Raw genomic sequence first — 18245 nt, forward strand, 5'->3', positions numbered from 1 at the left:
TGCGCAGCCAGCCCCGCGAGGAGCGATGCGACGGCGGCTGAGGGGCCTGCCCTGAGCGGAGCCCCCTCCTCCGGCGCCGCGCCGGGGCCCGCCGGCGGCTCCCCCTCAGCGGGCGCCCGCGGAGCCGCCTCCCTCCCGGGCGACGGAGCCCCGCGGGGGCCGCGAGCCCTCTCACCTGCGGCCGGCACGGCGGGGGCCGCCCTCCGCCCCCCAGAGGGGTAGCCGGGGCCGGGGGGTGCTGTGGCGCCGCGCTCCCCGTGGCTGCCGAGCGGGACGGGAGAGGAGCCGGGGCCGCCGCCCGCCGCCGAGCATGGAGTGGAGTTACCTGTTGGAAATCACCTCGCTGCTCGCCGCCCTGTCCCTGCTGCAGCGCGCCGGCTGCGCCGCCGCCTCGGCCGCCGCCGCCGCCGCCTCCTCCTCCTCCTCGGCCAAGGAGCTGTCGTGCCAGGAGATCACCGTGCCCCTCTGCAAGGGCATCGGCTACAACTACACCTACATGCCCAACCAGTTCAACCACGACACGCAGGACGAGGCCGGGCTGGAGGTGCACCAGTTCTGGCCGCTGGTGGAGATCCAGTGCTCCAGCGACCTGCGCTTCTTCCTCTGCAGCATGTACACCCCCATCTGCCTGGAGGACTACAAGAAGCCGCTGCCGCCCTGCCGCAGCGTCTGCGAGCGGGCCAAGGCCGGCTGCGCCCCGCTCATGCGCCAGTACGGCTTCGCCTGGCCCGACAGGATGCGCTGCGACCGCCTCCCCGAGCAGGGCAGCCCGGACACGCTCTGCATGGACTACAACCGCACGGACCTCACCACGGCCGCCCCGCCGCCCGCCAAGCCCCCGCTCCGCGGCGCCAAGCCCGGCGGCCCCGCCAAGGCGCCCCCCGCCGCCGCCGCGCCCCCGCCGCCGGCCGAGGCCCCGCGCAAGCCGCGGCCGCCGCCGCCCTGCGAGCCGGGCTGCCAGTGCCGGGCGCCCATGGTGTCGGTGTCCAGCGAGCGGCACCCGCTCTACAACCGCGTCAAGACGGGGCAGATCGCCAACTGCGCCCTGCCCTGCCACAACCCCTACTTCAGCCCCGACGAGCGCGCCTTCACCGCCTTCTGGATCGGGCTCTGGTCCGTGCTCTGCTTCCTCTCCACCTTCGCCACCGTCTCCACCTTCCTCATCGACATGGAGCGCTTCAAGTACCCCGAGCGCCCCATCATCTTCCTGGCCGCCTGCTACCTCTTCGTCTCCCTCGGCTACCTGGTGCGGCTGGTGGCCGGCCACGAGAAGGTGGCGTGCAGCGGCGGGGCGGGGGCGGGCGGCGCGGGGCCCGGGGCGGCGGGGGCCGGCGGCGGAGCGGGGGCGGCCGCGGGGGGCCGCGGGGCGGCGGGCGGCGCGGCCGAGCTGCAGCCCGAGCTGGCGGTGGCCGAGCACGTGCGGTACGAGAGCACCGGCCCGGCGCTGTGCACCGTGGTCTTCCTGCTCGTCTACTTCTTCGGCATGGCCAGCTCCATCTGGTGGGTCATCCTCTCGCTCACCTGGTTCCTCGCAGCCGGCATGAAGTGGGGCAACGAGGCCATCGCCGGCTACGCGCAGTACTTCCACCTGGCCGCCTGGCTGCTCCCCAGCGTCAAGTCCATCGCCGTGCTGGCGCTCAGCTCCGTGGACGGGGACCCCGTGGCCGGCATCTGCTACGTGGGCAACCAGAGCCTGGAGAACTTGCGGGGCTTCGTGCTGGCGCCGCTGCTCATCTACCTGGCCATCGGCTCCATGTTCCTGCTCGCCGGCTTCGTCTCGCTGTTCCGCATCCGCAGCGTCATCAAGCAGCAGGGCGGCCCCACCAAGACCCACAAGCTGGAGAAGCTGATGATCCGCCTGGGCCTCTTCACCGTGCTCTACACCGTGCCCGCCGCCAGCGTGGTCGCCTGCCTCTTCTACGAGCAGCACAACCGGCCCCGCTGGGAGGCCACGCACAACTGCCCCTGCCTGCGCGACCAGCAGCCTGACCAGGCCCGCCGCCCCGACTACGCCGTCTTCATGCTCAAGTACTTCATGTGCCTGGTGGTGGGCATCACCTCCGGCGTTTGGGTCTGGTCCGGCAAGACCCTCGAGTCCTGGAGGGCCCTCTGCACCCGCTGCTGCTGGGCCAGCAAAGGTGCTGCCGTGGCTGGGGGCACAGGGGCAGGAGCAGGCGGGCAGGCGGCCATCGCCGCAGCAGGAGGACTTGGGGCGGGGGGTGGCGGCTCACTCTACAGCGATGTCAGCACCGGCCTGACGTGGAGGTCGGGCACCGCCAGCTCCGTCTCCTACCCCAAGCAGATGCCCCTGTCTCAAGTGTGAGGAGGGGGAAAGAGGCCAAAGGTTAGGGAATGAGGGACACCGGCCTGCCTAAAATGCCCCCTCACTGTTTGGTGCCATTAATGAACCCCTAATGGTCCTTATTAGCCACAGCTTGTATAGAACAATGCAGCTGGCAGAGGCCCCAAGCTCCAGCCCCCTCCTCCTTCCCCTCCATTCAGATGCAGGGAGCATGTGCTTCAAGGAGCCAGCTTATTATTTTGCTGGCAGAGGAGGGTAGAGGCTCACCCGTGTCTTGCGGAGAGCAAGGCACAGCGGCTTCTGATTCCCTCCGGACTAACAGCAGCTCTTCGCTCGTGGGAGGGAGGGGCTTCCTCCCCCCCAGCCCGAGGTGGGAGTCTGCTGGGACTGCAGGTTTTTGGGATATTGATGACCAGGCAAATGCCTTACAATACAGACCGAATCAAAACATGTCTTAATTATACACCCCAGCTAAATACGGGTTTCCTACATTAAAGGATGTATTTATATAATTATTTGTTACCTTGTACAGATGTGTAAAATATGTATATATCCAAAGATATACAGTCTGTAAATTTTTTTTGTAAAAAAGTGTAGAGGCTACCCCTGTAAGAGCAAATATGAGTATTCTATTTTGTCAATAAAATGACTTTTGATAAATGACTTTTTCAAGCTTTTCCCCTACTCCTGCCCTGCTTATTCCAGCTGCTCTGTCTTTAGGTGGTTCTATAAACTACAAACTACATTCGTGCTCCAGTCATTACCGTGTAATAGATGGCTGCCTCTGTTAAAGCAGTGAGGTACGTAGACACACGGAAAACAAGTCATTCAACAAGTTGTCCTGAAAAAGCGTTTAGCAAAACGGGGAGGTGCATTACCATAGTTCTGCTCTGCTTTTTGACGGATGACAGTGTCTTTACACTGAGCCTTTATAAAAGAGTCGTCTCACGTGGCACGTTAAGTATCCTTTTAAAACTGGTGTTATTTTAGGAATGTGCACGCACACCTCTCGTATCTGTTGCCTGCGCTTCTGTAAGCACCTGCCTTTCCAGGGATGCATACTGAAGTGTAAAAGGTTAATGTTTTAAATTCGTAGATCATGTACTACGGTGGAACAGTGAGTTGAGATTTGTTAGATCAATCTCTTCTTAACAGATTAAACTAACATCTTAACCTTTCATACTTAACTTTTGTATATCAAATATGGTCCTTTTTCAAGAGAAAAGGTATTGTTCTTCTGTCAGGACTAAGCTAATTTATTTGAGCAGAAGGCTGTTGAATTAACAGAAGAATGCTTTGGCAATTGTTGAACTTTTTACCTGTCTGCCCAGTGGCTCAGAACATCATTCCTTTAAGAGGAGCTAAATGAATAGGGTTAATCTGTAGGGAACTTGGTTTCTTTTGAGTTTGGGAAAACTTTGATCTTTTCTCTTCACCAAACGTGATGTATAGTCTGAAGTTTCTTTCCCTGCTGCCTGGTTCCTCTTGTTGCAGACCAATTGGCCACCATGGAGCCTTAAAGTTCTTCAATTAAAGGGACTTGGGACTTTTTTTTTTTTTTTATTTTAAGAGGAAGACTTGTAACAGTTAGTGAACACCAGAGGGAAAAGGGAGAACAGCCTTTTAAACAGCTTTTCCCTGCATTGTTAGCCAGACTGCAGGCAGCAAGGCATGGCTTGGAGCATTATAGAAAAGAGCTATGAATGCCCTACAGGTGGTCTGCTCACATAATCTCCCCAATTTAAAACATTTTCCTTTACAGGACAATTGCATTACAAAACTCCCTTCTCTTTTGCTCCTAATTGAACCAAAGAACAACTACAAGATTTTCTTTAAAAACCGAGTGTCTAAAAAAAATAATGAATATCTATTAACTGCATTCTAATGTGTTTTCTAAAATGGGATCACTTGGAATACCAGGAGTAAAAGCTGCGTTAGACATTATTCCAGATATTTTTATGCCTTCTGCTTATATTCTGTCAAATTAGCAATCATTTAAAAGCAATTGGTTAGGTTGTGTGCTAGCAGTGAAAAGATAGCCCCAGGTCCCTTATTAACCTGTCAATCATGATAAGAGATGGGCAGCTACCCTACTAATGACACAGATATCAATCATGATTTGTGGGAAAAACCTTGTTCCATTGAGCACTGACTTGATTATTGGTGTCCCTTTCAAAGATCCCGTAATTTAATAGACTCCTCCACTTCTACAGTTACCGGGATCATGAAAAGGAGGAATTTAAAATGCCAATCTCTAACTCCTTGGAGGGAAAAATAATTTTAACTTCTCAAATGCAAAGGATGTTCCACTCGGATTTATTCATGGTGCCTATTTATCCACCAGCTCACCAGAACTGGCCAGAATATTGACATACCTGTAAGTTGAAAAGGCCCTAGTATTTTCCTGTGTTGCTGGAAACATTTTTTTAACCGTTGTTGAAACATTTAAGTCAACGTGGCAATTTTCCCTGCTGTCAGCGGGGCTAAGGTAGAGATCTTCCTGCTGGGGAAGCCCCACGTGTGGAAGCACAATCATTTCTTCAGATAAAAATCTGTGCTCCTTCCCCTCCAGTGGGTTCTAGCAAGGAAGACCGAGGGGAGATACAGCCGCAACTATTCTGTGAGAATTCATTTAGATAGGTCTCTCAAAGACTGCTGGTACAGGTTGCTAGTGCTGAGATAAAAACATTTCTAGTAAAAGATAGGAAGTAGCTCTGTGGCTTAACCTACCCTGGAATGAGCTGAGAGGTGCTGCAGGTGGACTTAGGAAAGCAGTCTCAGAGGTAGTTAGGTGAACAGGGCACCTGCTTTGGCATTTGGACATGACTGAGTAATAATGCAAAGGTTAAACAAATAAAAATGAGACAAAATTCAAATCACTAGCAATACAAACTCGGGGAAATGGTGCTAGAGAAGTTAATTTGCAAGTGCAGATCTTAGTGAATCAACATAGAACTTGTGCCTAGGGAAAAAAATAATCAGAAAAACCAACAGCAAGTCATTTAGGTACACAAGAAATAAAAATCCACAGCTACACAGAACTTCACATTATATGATACCCTTTATCAGACTTAAAGATAAATTCACTATGAAGATCCGAAATATATTGGTGAGGTGATAGGAGTTATATGTTACCTTTCAAGGTCTGATGATAAACTGCCTTCTCCCTAAATTTGCCAGAGAGCTACTAAAAATAGTCCCAGCAGACCCATGGCCCGTGCCCTTGCCTGTGGAGCTGGAATGCCCTTGGCATCCCTGCTGGTGTAGGCTCACCCATGGGCAGGGGCAGCACCCACGTGCCCCCACCCACACCAGCTCATGAGAGCTGAGGGAAAGCTGTATTATCACCGAGGCGGCTCCGTAGCACAACTTGCATAGCAACATTTGGAGAGCTGGATAGATGGCAACTACGAGCCTCCTGCAACTCACAGAAAGGTCTAACTAACTGCTCCCTTCAGGAGAGTGACTAAGCTAGCAGAGAAAAATGGTTTGGGAATTTTTTTTTTTTTTTTTTTTTTTTTTCCCAGTAAGCAACATACCTTTAGAGTGTTCCTTTTCTTTCCAGGACCCCACCCTGCTTTACATGTTCCTGCTTCAAAAGGAAATCCTATGGATTATTCTCCTCCTGCTGTAATGACTGAATAATCCCGCAGCCTCCAAAGGAGCTAGCCCAGCTGCCAGTGGGCCTTGTAAAAAGAGGCAGAGCAGCGCAGGTGTGCTGCAGAGCCTGGGCAGGGAGGGACACCGCACCTCCGTGGGCCCTGCTGCCGAGTCCCTGGGAGCTACCTGGAAGTGTCCTGCAACCTGTCCAAAGTTTTCCCGGTGCAGGGGAAGCTTCCCTGGAGTTTTGATAATCAGTCAGGGAGGACTTTAGACAGGGAGGAATTGGGAAATTATTACTTGTTGAAATAATACGAATGTGTCCAGGCTTTCTGGGAAGGCTATGAAGGCTAAGACTGGCACACAAGGAGTCTTTCTTCCTTCTTTCTTACACAATATTTCAAAATCAAAGTATTGGGATGCTCACCCATTAAAGAGTTCTTCAGATGTGCTTGACTAGTCCTAAAGGTCTCCCAGGTGGGGCAGGAAAGCTGGAGGCAGAGGCGCCTCTGCGCACACTACCCACAGCATGCTTCGCCCCAGCTTAAGAGCCCAGGCTCTTTCCAGATTCACTTGGGCAGACACCTCGCTAGACACCTGAAGGTGCCTTGTAGGAAAAATCAACGATGCTTTTTCACAAAAGGAAACCAGTACTGGGAGCCAAAGCAGAATATCCAAATTTAAAAAGGAATCAGTAGCTGAGAAAGAAATACCAGAGTCCTTGGGACAAGCCCAGGCCCACTTTGAAATATAAAAACTTTAATACGAGTAAGACCACTGTTTGATCTCAGTGACTGTGCTCTACATACTTCTTTCACAAGCACTATGTGCAGTGCAAAAGCCAAACCTAGCCTGCCCAGTAAGTTAACCCTCTTAACCAATAAAGACATGGAATTTTATATGGGATAGGCAGGCCACCTAATACAGAGAAAAAGAGAACTGGTGATAATGAATGTTGAAAAATGACAAAAGATGCTCCTGGAGTGAAAGCTCTCTTACAGTCAAGATCATGCTGGAGGAAAGCTCAGTGTGGGCCAGTCAAACCAGCTCATAGAATCGCAACCAGTTTCCAAAGTGCCTGTTACAACCTGCCCGTAGCATGCCCTGCTCCTGCACGCCTTTTCCAGAGCCACGCAGCCTGTGTGTCTCTAGGCACATGCTTCTTCCACTCCCACCCACCGTGGCCTGCCTGGCTTCTGGCCCGACAGGCAAACAAGTGAGGAACAATCTCTCTCCATTGCCCATCCCGGCCATATTCCCTTTCTTTTTGCCCTGCATACCAAAACTAGAATTAAAGAGGCTAGGCAACAAAGGTCACCCTGAAAGCAACAGGATGAGCCTTAGAAGAATAAGGAAAGTGATTTACAGATGATGGTCCAAGGAAGAAATATTAAACAGGGCAGACTCCCTGCATGCGGTCATGATGAGTTCTAGGCAGCCTTTAAGAGAACTCAATTAGAAATGTTCAGACAGCTCTATTTATTTAAGCTTTTATAAATGCCCGTCCTTACTGTAATCAGGTATATGAATTTCCCTAGTTCAGCAGAAAGAATCACACGTCATAAATGCTATGGTGGTATGGAAATAATTAGTGTCTGGTATTAAAACGTGGAGCCGTACTCTGAGGTGACTAAGGATAGTCAAATCACTTCAGAAACTAGTACCTAAGGTCAAATGCTGAACCAAGCTTTTTGAAGGCTGAGATAATACTTTTTCACTCCTACAAGTCTCTTATCTATGATCTCAAAACACTTTACATTCACTTGTGAATTAATAGTCAAATTTCTTCTTGGGAGAAAAAAATCACAGTAATACACAGGCTAATGAAACTTAAGTGACAAGTCTAGGGGAAGAACCTGAATTTCCTGACTCTCTTCTGGGTTTTCAATAACGCTCCATTTCACAAGCACTTCCTCACATCTACGCCCTCCCTCCCCACCAATTTCCCCCTAACAGCCCCCCAGAAAGCCCTAGTCCCACATGCCCGGAGTGTACGCAGTTTCCCAGGCACAGCGCTGAATCTGTCGCTGGTTTTCAGTAAAGCTGGCACTCTTAAACACCAATCCCACTGCTGCCCGTACAAATTACAGAGTGCCCTAGCCCTTACGTGGGGCCTGGGGGAGAGATGTGACCCCCTTCGTCAGGAAGGCACGAAGAGATGAAGGGCCAGAGCTAAATCTGCTTTTAAAAGAGGGGAGAAAAATGACTCATTCTTCCCATTCTCTGGGGCAGGCAGGTATGGAAAAGAGGGTTTGCAACAGTTTTGGAGTTGCATGGGGCAAGAAATCCCGGCAAACGGAGGAACGCCGGTAGGAACGGGTGTGCAGCAGCGGGCGCGGCGGGCGCGGGGCGCGGGGTGCGGGGTGCGGGGTGCGGGGGGGGTCCCGCCGCGCCGCTCGCCGTCCGGCAGTGCCCTCAGCTGGGGCGGGCTGGGAACTGCACGCCGAGGCCCTTCCACCGGTCCCCGCTGTCGCAGGGCTCCCAGCTAATGCCCGCAAACTTCTTCTCCTCTTCTCCCCGGCGCGGTGCGGGGCGGCGGCCGTGGGAGCGCAGCGCGGCCCGGGACCTGCCCGCCGCGCCCCGAGCCCGCACGGCCCCGCGGCGCTGACCCGGGCCGGGTGGCGGTCGCTGCGCCCGGCGGAGAGCGAGCTGCGGCGGCCTGCCGTGAAACACAGCTTTCCAAGAAAACATAAATTTAGGCAGGAAGACGTGGGCAAGCTACTATACATGCCCAATGTACCATAAAGGAGAAAAGCTGGACTCTCCCTCTTGGATACTATCTGATTTTTTTTAATATGTTGCAGAAAAACAACATAGGACAGTTCTTTTCCAGTCATTTTTGCCTTGCGTGCGACTTGTTAGATGCTTTCATGTATGTTTTAAACGCACTAGCTAGATGTTCTTTCCTCCAAACGTTTGTCGCTGCTAAATTATACCTAACATTTTTCACAAAGAAACGTTAGCCTCAGTTATTTTTTCTACTTGATTTTTTTTCCAGAAAATAAACCTACGACTCGAATGTCCCATTTTCACATCTTCTAAAATTAGAAAGAATAGTTTTCATGCTATGAACTGACTTGACTCAAAATGTGTGTTAGCCATGATACCCTCATCATTTCTCAGTGGTTGAAATCTAAATGGTCTCTTTCAACGTAAATCAGAAAATGTAGCAATCCGGCTCATGAAACAAACGACTGGCTTTGGCTTTCTGTCCACATGTAGGGTGGGAATAAAATTAAATCTGGCTTTTTGGAAGGGAAGGGGAAATGTTTCCCGTCCAGCTACAGAACCTGCAGCTCTGGGGCAGCGCGTGTTCTGTACATTGCTGCCATCTGGAGCTCCAGCCTCCCGGCGCCGCAGAGAGGAGACCAGCCACTCGGCACCGAGCTGCCTTACTTTCTTTCCCCAAACCTGCTGAGCAGAAAGCACATTTACAGTAGTGATTTTTAAGCTGAAGTTACTTTTTTTGCAAAACTCCAGGGGAGCGGTATTTTGCCTGTTAACAGTTTGGAAAACCACAGTTTTCCAGGATACGGAGCAGGGCATTAGGAATAGTCAGATCAGGAAACCACAGAGACCCACAAGGAGCTTCATTGCTGCCATCCTCTAGCTCATTAGTGTACAAGAATTGTGTGTGTTGTTTTTAGCAGCTAAAGAGTTATTTATGGCTTCTATGTTCTCAAGCCAAAGTGAGTGAGGGGTGCAACCAGGGCAAACGCATCAGAGCAATGCAAATCACTGACAAGGCATCATGAATGCAAGCTGAGCAGAATTTAAATACAATCCATGAATGAGAGGAAAGATTTGCATGAGGGAAAGAATCATTAGAATCTGATTTAACAAGCAGTATATAAAATGGGCCTTTGCAGCTTAAAATGAAGCAAAGCACATTCACATTATACATTCTTAATGAAAAAAAAAAAGCAAAATCACAAAAAACCCTAATTTATTAGTAGAGCTTGGAATAGAAATGGTTTTCACAGAATACCTTTAGATCCTGATTCAGAAGCTTGTGCTTGATTGCTTTCTTGAATAGAAGTGGATCATAAGCATGTGGGGTGGTAAGGACTATTTAAGTGCATGCCAAAGTCCTATTGATTTCAGTGAGATTTTATAAGATGCTTAAAGTAAGCGTATGCGTAAATGTTTTCCTGAACAAGAGTGCTTTTCTCAGTTAGGGTTTAACTCATGAATTTACACAGTGCTTCCAAACATAATTACTTCTGGGAAAATGGGATAGATGAGAATAAAAAAAATATATATATATTTCTGCATGTCTTAAAAGAAGATAATGGAGAATTATTCAGGATAGAATTTTCTGTAAGGTCCAAAAGCCAACAGTGAAAAATCTGTGGAAGTTGAAAGTGAATAATGTTCATAGAGCAACTTCCATAGACCCTCTGCTGGTTTCATCCCAACTAAATTATGAAAGGTTTTGAATATAAGGTATTATATAGATAATGGCAGTCTCTTGGAAGAAAAAAAGGCTGTATTATTTTACATTGTGATATTATATTCTGTCTTTGAGAAAAGAAAGAGAATATCTTTTAAGAAACTCCTGCCATTTTTTGTTTCCAGTCAGTTGTCACAAACACTGGTCAGAACAAACTTTTATTTAATGTCTCCTAAAATGCAATGTGTCTACCTCTAAATATTTTGTCTTTCGAAGCAACGGCTGAGGTGGCAGAATCAGATGTGCTGTGTTTTCTGGTAATAAGAGATCATATATCTCTGTCAGCACTGGACAATCTTTTCGTTTCTATTGAAGCATTGGTCCAGCTGTGTATTTACATCTCCTAGCACATTCCTGTGGAACTACAGTGTTTCGTTTTATGCATTTCTCTCAAGTAAGTCATTACAAACAATACACACAAGAATCAAAAGAGCTCATTCTACAGCTGTGTGGCCATATTGACTGTACTTGTGAAAGTTAGGCTTTAGTGACAATTTTTCTGTTGGCCTTTCAGAAGATATCAGAGCGTTGCAGTGGTGACCTGCAAGATGTCTTTTTGAAATCTATGAAAGGTATGACCAGTGTGGTTTTGTTTTTCCTGCTCTTTTCCTAATTAATTCTACCATGAAAATGTTTGACATCATATGGTATTCCAGGTCAATAGCAATACTATTCTCCTGACTTTGCTTTCTCTGTCTCTTTTGTTGAGCAAAAACAATAGCACATTTGGTGAAATGCAACATCCTTTACAGTAGTACTTCTCCAGCTGTGATCATTGCTTAAATATGTCTCGTTATTTTCATACTTTCATATTTTCTTTCTTCTTTTTTTCCCCGCTTGCAAGTGCCATGTTTAGGTGAAGGCTGAGGTTCAGCTCAAGACTAAGATATCCATATGCAGGTAGGTATCTAAATATGGGGTTTTTTTAAAGGTAAACTATTACATAAACTCCTGTTGCAGTCAATAGAGTGCTAGTAATGCAGTCAGTGGATCCTGGAAGGTGAGTCAACTCCCTCTAAAGTAAACTTGTGGGCCTTAATTCAATTACCCAGACATAGGCTCCAGGTGGACCTGGAGACTCCTATCCAGTTTCTACCTGTCTCTCCAAGTGATCGTGGGTCCGCTGGAATTTTCTGTCATGTGAGAAAGCCCCAGGTGAATGTCTCAGTTAGCCTCTGGCAACTCTAATAACATAGGATACCTTTTGTGGGCAAGTGATTGGAGCCCAGATCTGGATTTGACCAGATCTCCTTGAAGAGTAGTGGGAGTTTGGCCACCTACCTCACAGCTATGCGACCAAATGTAGGTGACTTAAACTTGAGCTGAACCCTGCCAAGAGACTCTGCTGATTCTTTTTATCATCAGTCACATCTCTGTTGCAAGATTTCAGTATTGTCTCCGTAGTGGATTCTTTAATTGCTGCTTGCTCAAGTGTTACACTTTTTGCTGGGCTCTATCATGTCTTTGTACAAGCTGGTACAAGTTATAGTTTTTGATTGTTCAGTAGAGAGGCTGGTTTTTAGCCACTTCTTAGCTCTGGCCTCTTTGATCCCCTTAAAAGTACCCTGCACATTGTCTGCTAAGGTTTTGGGAAGGGTTACTCTTGACAAGGTCTTTGATTGGTATAAAGATAATTTATTCAGTACAATCATAATTTATTGAAAAGGTGTTATTTTAGTATCACCTCTTTTGGCAGTCCCCTCACCTGTAATGATATCTATGTGCTTTCTTCTACTTCTTTGCAGTATATTAACTTCTCTGTTCTTTACTTTATACTTCAAAATTTCTTTTGCTGCTGCTTCATTTCCTGGCAACATTTTAGGGAGGGTATTCTTTACTTTGGTTTGCTTCCTTTCGTCAGTTTTCTTCATTTATCCAGACTTTAGGACAGCTTAAAGTGCATAACCATGTATCCTTAAACCATGCAAGTTCCATCAGCTCCTCTAGAGAGCAGCAAATATATTCAAATAAAATAGTAACATGAACCTAACGTTCCCTGAAACACTCACGGTCTTTATATAAACTAGCTAAGTACTGATAAAGAGCAAAGAACTAAAAGGAATAGAGGTCTTATACCCGAGTCTGGCATTTTCAGACATTGTCTGAGAACTGTCCTAGCCCTGGCACTTGGTGTGGATGCAGCCCCCTACCCTCCCTGAGCCCAACCCCAACCAACATCTTTCGGCAGAGGGGAGGAGGAAGGCAACGGGGGTGCAGCCTGGGCCAGGGACCAGACTTGGATGCCCACCAGATGCGTGGGCTGTAGAGCTTCCCGTCCTTACTCACACAGGACTGTCAGCCAAGAGGAAGCACTCTTTCTGAAAAACACCCACAAGTTCTCCATTCCTCACGGCCATCAGTGGGCGTTTGACAGATGGGCCTCTGTCTCCTGGTGTGCACTAAGGTTTAAGGGAACTTGGCACCTGACAGAGCGCCACAATTATTTTTTTCTTAAAGAAAAATCATCAAAATAATGAAAAGTCTTCCCAGCTGTAGACCTCTTCAGATTAACACCACCATGTGTTTGGACCTAAATAATACATAAATCTTCAAAAGAAGGACAAAGGTCTCTCTGTTATCTAAGATCAGTCTCCAAAGCAAGATTGACAGCTGCCTGCCTAAGCACTCGCACAGCTGACACAGACCTAACAGCAAGGCAAGCTCATTCTGATGGGAAAACCCATAAAAAAGAGCTTTCAAAAACACGCTTGTGTTTGCAGGCCTGTCTCTGGTAAAGTTTTCTGCCAGAAAAGCTTCTTGGCCTATGCTTGAGTTTGTATCGACTGTCTAAAGCAGCTTTTGCAAACGTTTTTCTCTCAGGTATAAACCCGGCCAATTAAGCCAACTTAAGTCACCCCAGATCTGCAGAAGGCCTGCAGTGCAAGCCAAGCAGCTTTTCCTCACAGTTTTCTATGACCCACGCTACATTTCATCGCCACTACCAACCCTCCTGGTGGCAGTTGCTTCAAATTACCAGGTACCAAGGTACAAAGGGGAGCCGCCTTCCCCAAAACAACCACCTGAGCCCTGGTAAACACAAAGCGCACTAAGATACAGCTCTGGGCAGACAGAAAACATTGCCAGTGTAAGAGCTACTGCCAAGGCCACACCAAAGCAAGGTGCTGAAATCCCTTCTGGAAAACGGATGTACCATGGGTTGGGGCATACAGGGGGCTTGGCCAGGGTACAGATGGGCTGGCCTGTGACAAAGCCGGGGGGGCTGGAAGAGCCGGGAAGTGGATAGGGCCTATATGCATCTTCCATTGCTCGCCTCAAGGATGCTCACCTCATCCTGGCACGCTAGCGCAATGCGGGCTAAAGGGGTCAGGGCAGGCAAAGAGGGGACATAGAGCAAGAGGGAATGCTCCATATGCAGCTAAAGACCATGTTTGTCACCACATTTTCCCTATTCCTGGGCCATCTTTCATACCAGGATCTGCCTCTTCAGTAACTGCACGGCACTGGCTAGCTTCTGCCGGTAGGCTGGAAAGTTAAAGCAGACGCAGTTGGATACAACTAGTACAGCAACAGAGGTGGTCTGGTAAAAAAAAAGTTCTGCGTCATTTTTGGAAACACACTTTGTCAAAGATCCTGAAAATGGTGGAAGTGGTACTCCAGGGTGGGTGGTGGAGGCTGTACCTTGTTGCTTTTTGAGATGCGTGCTGGCAGCTGGGGCAGCCCCATGTGGGGTGCAGCTGGTGTACTGGAAAACCACAGCCTTCTGCACCATAAGACCCCATCTGCTATTGAGGCAGACAGAATGTAAAGAGACTGGCAAAACTGGAAGTAGCTGACACTCACTAGCACTTTCTCTTTACAAGCTAGTTCCTGCAAACCCTTCCATGCACATGTGCCAAATTGCAGGGGAGACTCAGCCAAGGGAGCTCCATCCTCACTGAGATGGTAGGTGAGGTCCTCTATCAGGTGCTGACTGATGTATCCATACCCTCATGATATTCTTTATACAATCCAGTTTCAAGGAAGATCCTGCTGATTCTCCAGTCCAAATAAATTTATCTATAGTTAACTTTGCAGACACAGAGGTGTGCATGCAGTTGCATTACGTATCTGCTAAAGGGTTGCTCTGCGAGGTGGCCTTAGCTTTGCAACAGTTTCCCAATGTAACCCTATAGCATACGATTCGTTTCAACTAATTACCAATTTCTCGTGAATCAAGAGAAGAATTACTCTGTGTTTAAGGTGTTCAGTCTGTATTGGCAGGGGCCTGCAGGCTGCCTGCAGGGATGCAGTGGGCAGCTCTGTAGGGACTGGAAAGTCTTGAAAGCTGTATTTTGGTGCCCCAGCTGAACTGTTCTTATGATGACTGCACATACAATCCAAAGCCAGGGTAAAATTTGTACAGAATTTGGTGTCAGAAACAGCGTGGGATGATATTTAAACTGAGCTGGTGCCCAGCTTCTAGCAGGCTGGACCCAGGTCCTGCACAACAAGCACCCAGTGGTATCAAGCATTTCAACAGAAATGAACAGCCTAGATGTTTTGCTGAAGCCTTTATCCTTAATTAGTAGAACCTTTGGGTTATACCAGCAAAACTTCTCAAAACGTAAAGTGTGCTGAGCCAAACTGTTTCTGGAAGTGAACCTTGTAGGAATATTTTAGGAATCTCATATAAGAACAAAACAGCTGCTTAGATGTTTTTATCAACCCCTTTTGTGTGTGTGTGAGAAGTGCTGTCCTGAGGAGGAATGAAATGTCAGCTGCCAAGTTTAAACCACGCTGGTACCATTTTAAGGATTTTTACTGAAGTACAGAGAGCTAACTAAATAGGAAACATGAGACTGTTGTTCTAAGGGGCTGTCAATATTTCTGTCCAGAAGTCATGAAATGCGTCTCTCAGACATGGGTAATTTGGAGAAAGTATTTCCTATTTATTTGCATATTTCAGATTATATCGCTATAGGCTCTGAAAATTGAGATGGATTTCTTCTAAATTGAAATAGCTCTGTGTTTCACATAACTCCAGGCCATGAGGTGGATAATAGTTACCATTTCTATCTATCTACCTGCATTACCAAAAAAAAAAAAAAAAAAGAAAAAAAATAAAGAAAAAAAAAATCTGTGTTTAGACCATTCCTTAATTTAGGGTCATCTTTTAAATTTCATATTGGTTTGTGGTCCACAGTGTCAGTTCTCAGTGACTGGTGGGAGGCAGGAGTGGGGCTGCAATGCAAATTCTGTGGTTTTCTCCAGTCATTCAAAGCTCAGCGTCCTTTCTAGACTGTGCACTGAGAGACATGTGAAAGTTTATGGTGAACCTGTACAAACAGGTATCTATCAATGCATAACATTTGGTAAACTGTGTTATAGATATTCCATGTTTATATTTCAGAAAAAATGCTTTAGAAAGAGGCTCGCTGAAGCAGAAAAAAAGGCTGAATTTGCTAGCCAATATATTACATACATTGTCCGTCTGCCTGCCTTTTAATATCTTTACTAGGCCTTTGAGGATAGCACAGAGCTTTAGGAAAAAGCAGGTACCAAAAAGAAGGAGCTAATTGCACTGTATATGGTCTGTCAGAAGTAAGAATCACTCACACTGCCTTCTAGAGAAATGAGCAGGAGGAGTGGGTGTCTAAGTGGATGTCTAATTTGTCAGGACAAGGAAGGCATTGCTTAACAAGCCTAGTGGGGATCTAAAACCATCCTATCCTGGTTTCTCTTAAAAAAAATATTGCTTATCTCAAGTACTAGGAAAAGGCAGGAAATCACAGAGGAAAATGCAAAAAATCATTGTGCTAGGTCAAAATCTTATGTTTCTTTCCGTTATTGCTATTTCTTTGCCAAAAGTAACACGTTCAGTGAAAGAAAAATCCCCAAACACACTCCAGTGTGTGGTGCCTAAAGTCTCACAGGCAAAATAAATGTTACACACACAGGAAAGCCAGAAGTGAAAGGACTTTCTTCTGATTGTTGACCCCAAATCCGCCTTCTTTCTTGAGGGCACTATATATAAACTTCTAAATTAGTTTCTATAAACTTCTAAATGAGTTTCTAAAGTCTCAGTTTCTAAAGAAAAGCTCAGAATCTGCCATCATCTTTACTCAGTAAATTGTTCATCAGTGAAAGCTTTTCAAAGCTAATCCACTACTCAACCTAAAGCATTAGTTGCAGAACCTGAATTAGAGACATCTCTCTATGTCCTGGCATTTCCACGTTGTGAACGATGCAGGATCAGAAAACAGCCCTTGGACTTAGCACTGTATGTGTACTCCCGTAATTAGATCATAGTTGCGGAGACGGCCTGGGACATCCTGCCTGTCAAACCCAAAGGAAGAAATAAAAAGGGAAAGTGGGAGAAGACAAAAGCTAGTGAACTAGATTTTGATTGCAATCTAGCAACATGGATGCTGGATAATTTTAACTGTAGAGATACAGTTCATACTTTCTGATCAGATTTCTGCCTTGGTGAACTCATTTTCCAGAATTGGCCTTGCTGTGCATCACAGACCAAGAGTTCATGCTATGACTTTGAACAGAGACCATCTAATCTGCAGAACATTTTAGCAACTCAATTACAATGTAAGAGCATTACATGGTAAAATGACTTCTCTGTCAGTTGAGCATCAGGCTATTAAAAGTAGTACAAAAGACAGAAGTTAAAGAACACCCTTTTCAACTACTCTACTTTCCTATTTTTGGAGATGCATTTCTTTATTATCCTAAAATACTACAAGCAGTAATAATTTATCTGTTCTCCATTGTAATCATGACATTAAAATAAAATAATGTGCAATTAATATCCTCTTTAATGATCCCTTCTAGAAAGATAATCACTGCAATAAAGATGTATCACATAAGGGCAGATAATTTTAATAGCTTGAAAGAATACACTAAGGATCTCTCTACATTGTTAACTTCAGATTTAATACTTATTCTGGTCTGAAATGAGCGATTCATGGAGAACAACTGCCACTAATAGGAAATTATGCATTCCCTAAACACGTGTCTACAGTGTATCTCACAAGAGGAGAGTCACAGCTTTCCATTATGCTGATGAGAGTAAATCAAAGTGACCCAACAAAGAGTGTGAGGAAAGAGGAGAAAGTGATTATAACTGATTGAAACTTGGGGTCTGGCTTCTATTTCAGTATTAAAAAAAAATACTCCAAACTAAAACAAAACAAAAGAAATTGAAAAATTTTGTTTAGAAAAATGTTTTTTAAAATCTATCTTATTTAGGGGTAAAAAAAAAAATTGATTTTTTTTTTATTTAAATCATGCTAATACTGCAGAAACTCCCAGTGATACTTGATTTTGCTGCATGGAAAACATGGAAGTTCCAGCATAGTAGATACTTATTTAGCAAGAGAATGCAGTTGAAGGTACTAAGAAAACAACATTTTTTAGGCATTTTATAATTTTCCAATAAAAATATTATTTCCCATGTGAAAACTATTTTATGACAGATTTCCTGATCTGTTCCAATGCCTGTTTCCAGGGAGCTCAATTCCTTTCTGTATAGTTTCTTGTTCAGTACCATACGAGACTGGATGAGCAATGTATGTAGCTTATGTATTGTTCCATAAACCCACCTCAGGGTGCAAGCCGTACCTGCGCTGCAGCTATGGCAGCCTTGTCTGAACTCAAGACAAAGCTTCCTGAGGGCAGGATTAGGAGTATTGTGTTTTCAACACAGCTTCAGAAATGCTTCTCTGAAGTAATCGGTTAAGAAAAGATTTAAAGACACACTGGCAAACGTTAACAAGCATTTTTTGTAACATTTTTCTGAGTATTAAATAGGTTCTGGAAGGACTTATAAAATCAATTCACAAATTTAAAAGAGTAAATCTTTGCTTAAACAGCAGAAAACCTTGTTGCTTCCTTGCTCCACATCTATTACTTCTTTTACTCACTCTTTCTAGGACATCT

General features: G+C 46.4%; 1 protein-coding gene across 1 annotated transcript; it reads left to right on the top strand.

The window, feature by feature from the left end:
- The first annotated feature begins 310 nt into the window (after positions 1-310).
- Positions 311-2962, top strand: FZD8 (frizzled class receptor 8). Its single transcript, XM_075704746.1, has one exon. It carries the CDS (start codon positions 311-313, stop codon positions 2321-2323), a length of 2013 nt encoding a protein of 670 aa, XP_075560861.1. The 3' UTR covers positions 2324-2962.
- The last annotated feature ends 15283 nt before the right edge of the window (positions 2963-18245 follow it).

The sequence above is a fragment of the Pelecanus crispus genome, chromosome 2 (genome assembly GCF_030463565.1).
Source record: "Pelecanus crispus isolate bPelCri1 chromosome 2, bPelCri1.pri, whole genome shotgun sequence".
Taxonomy (NCBI): Eukaryota; Metazoa; Chordata; class Aves; order Pelecaniformes; family Pelecanidae; genus Pelecanus; species Pelecanus crispus.

Bases quoted from the DNA above. Each gene is read 5' to 3' on its own strand.
- FZD8 (XM_075704746.1), top strand. From the start codon at position 311: ATGGAGTGGAGTTACCTGTTGGAAATCACCTCGCTGCTCGCCGCCCTG.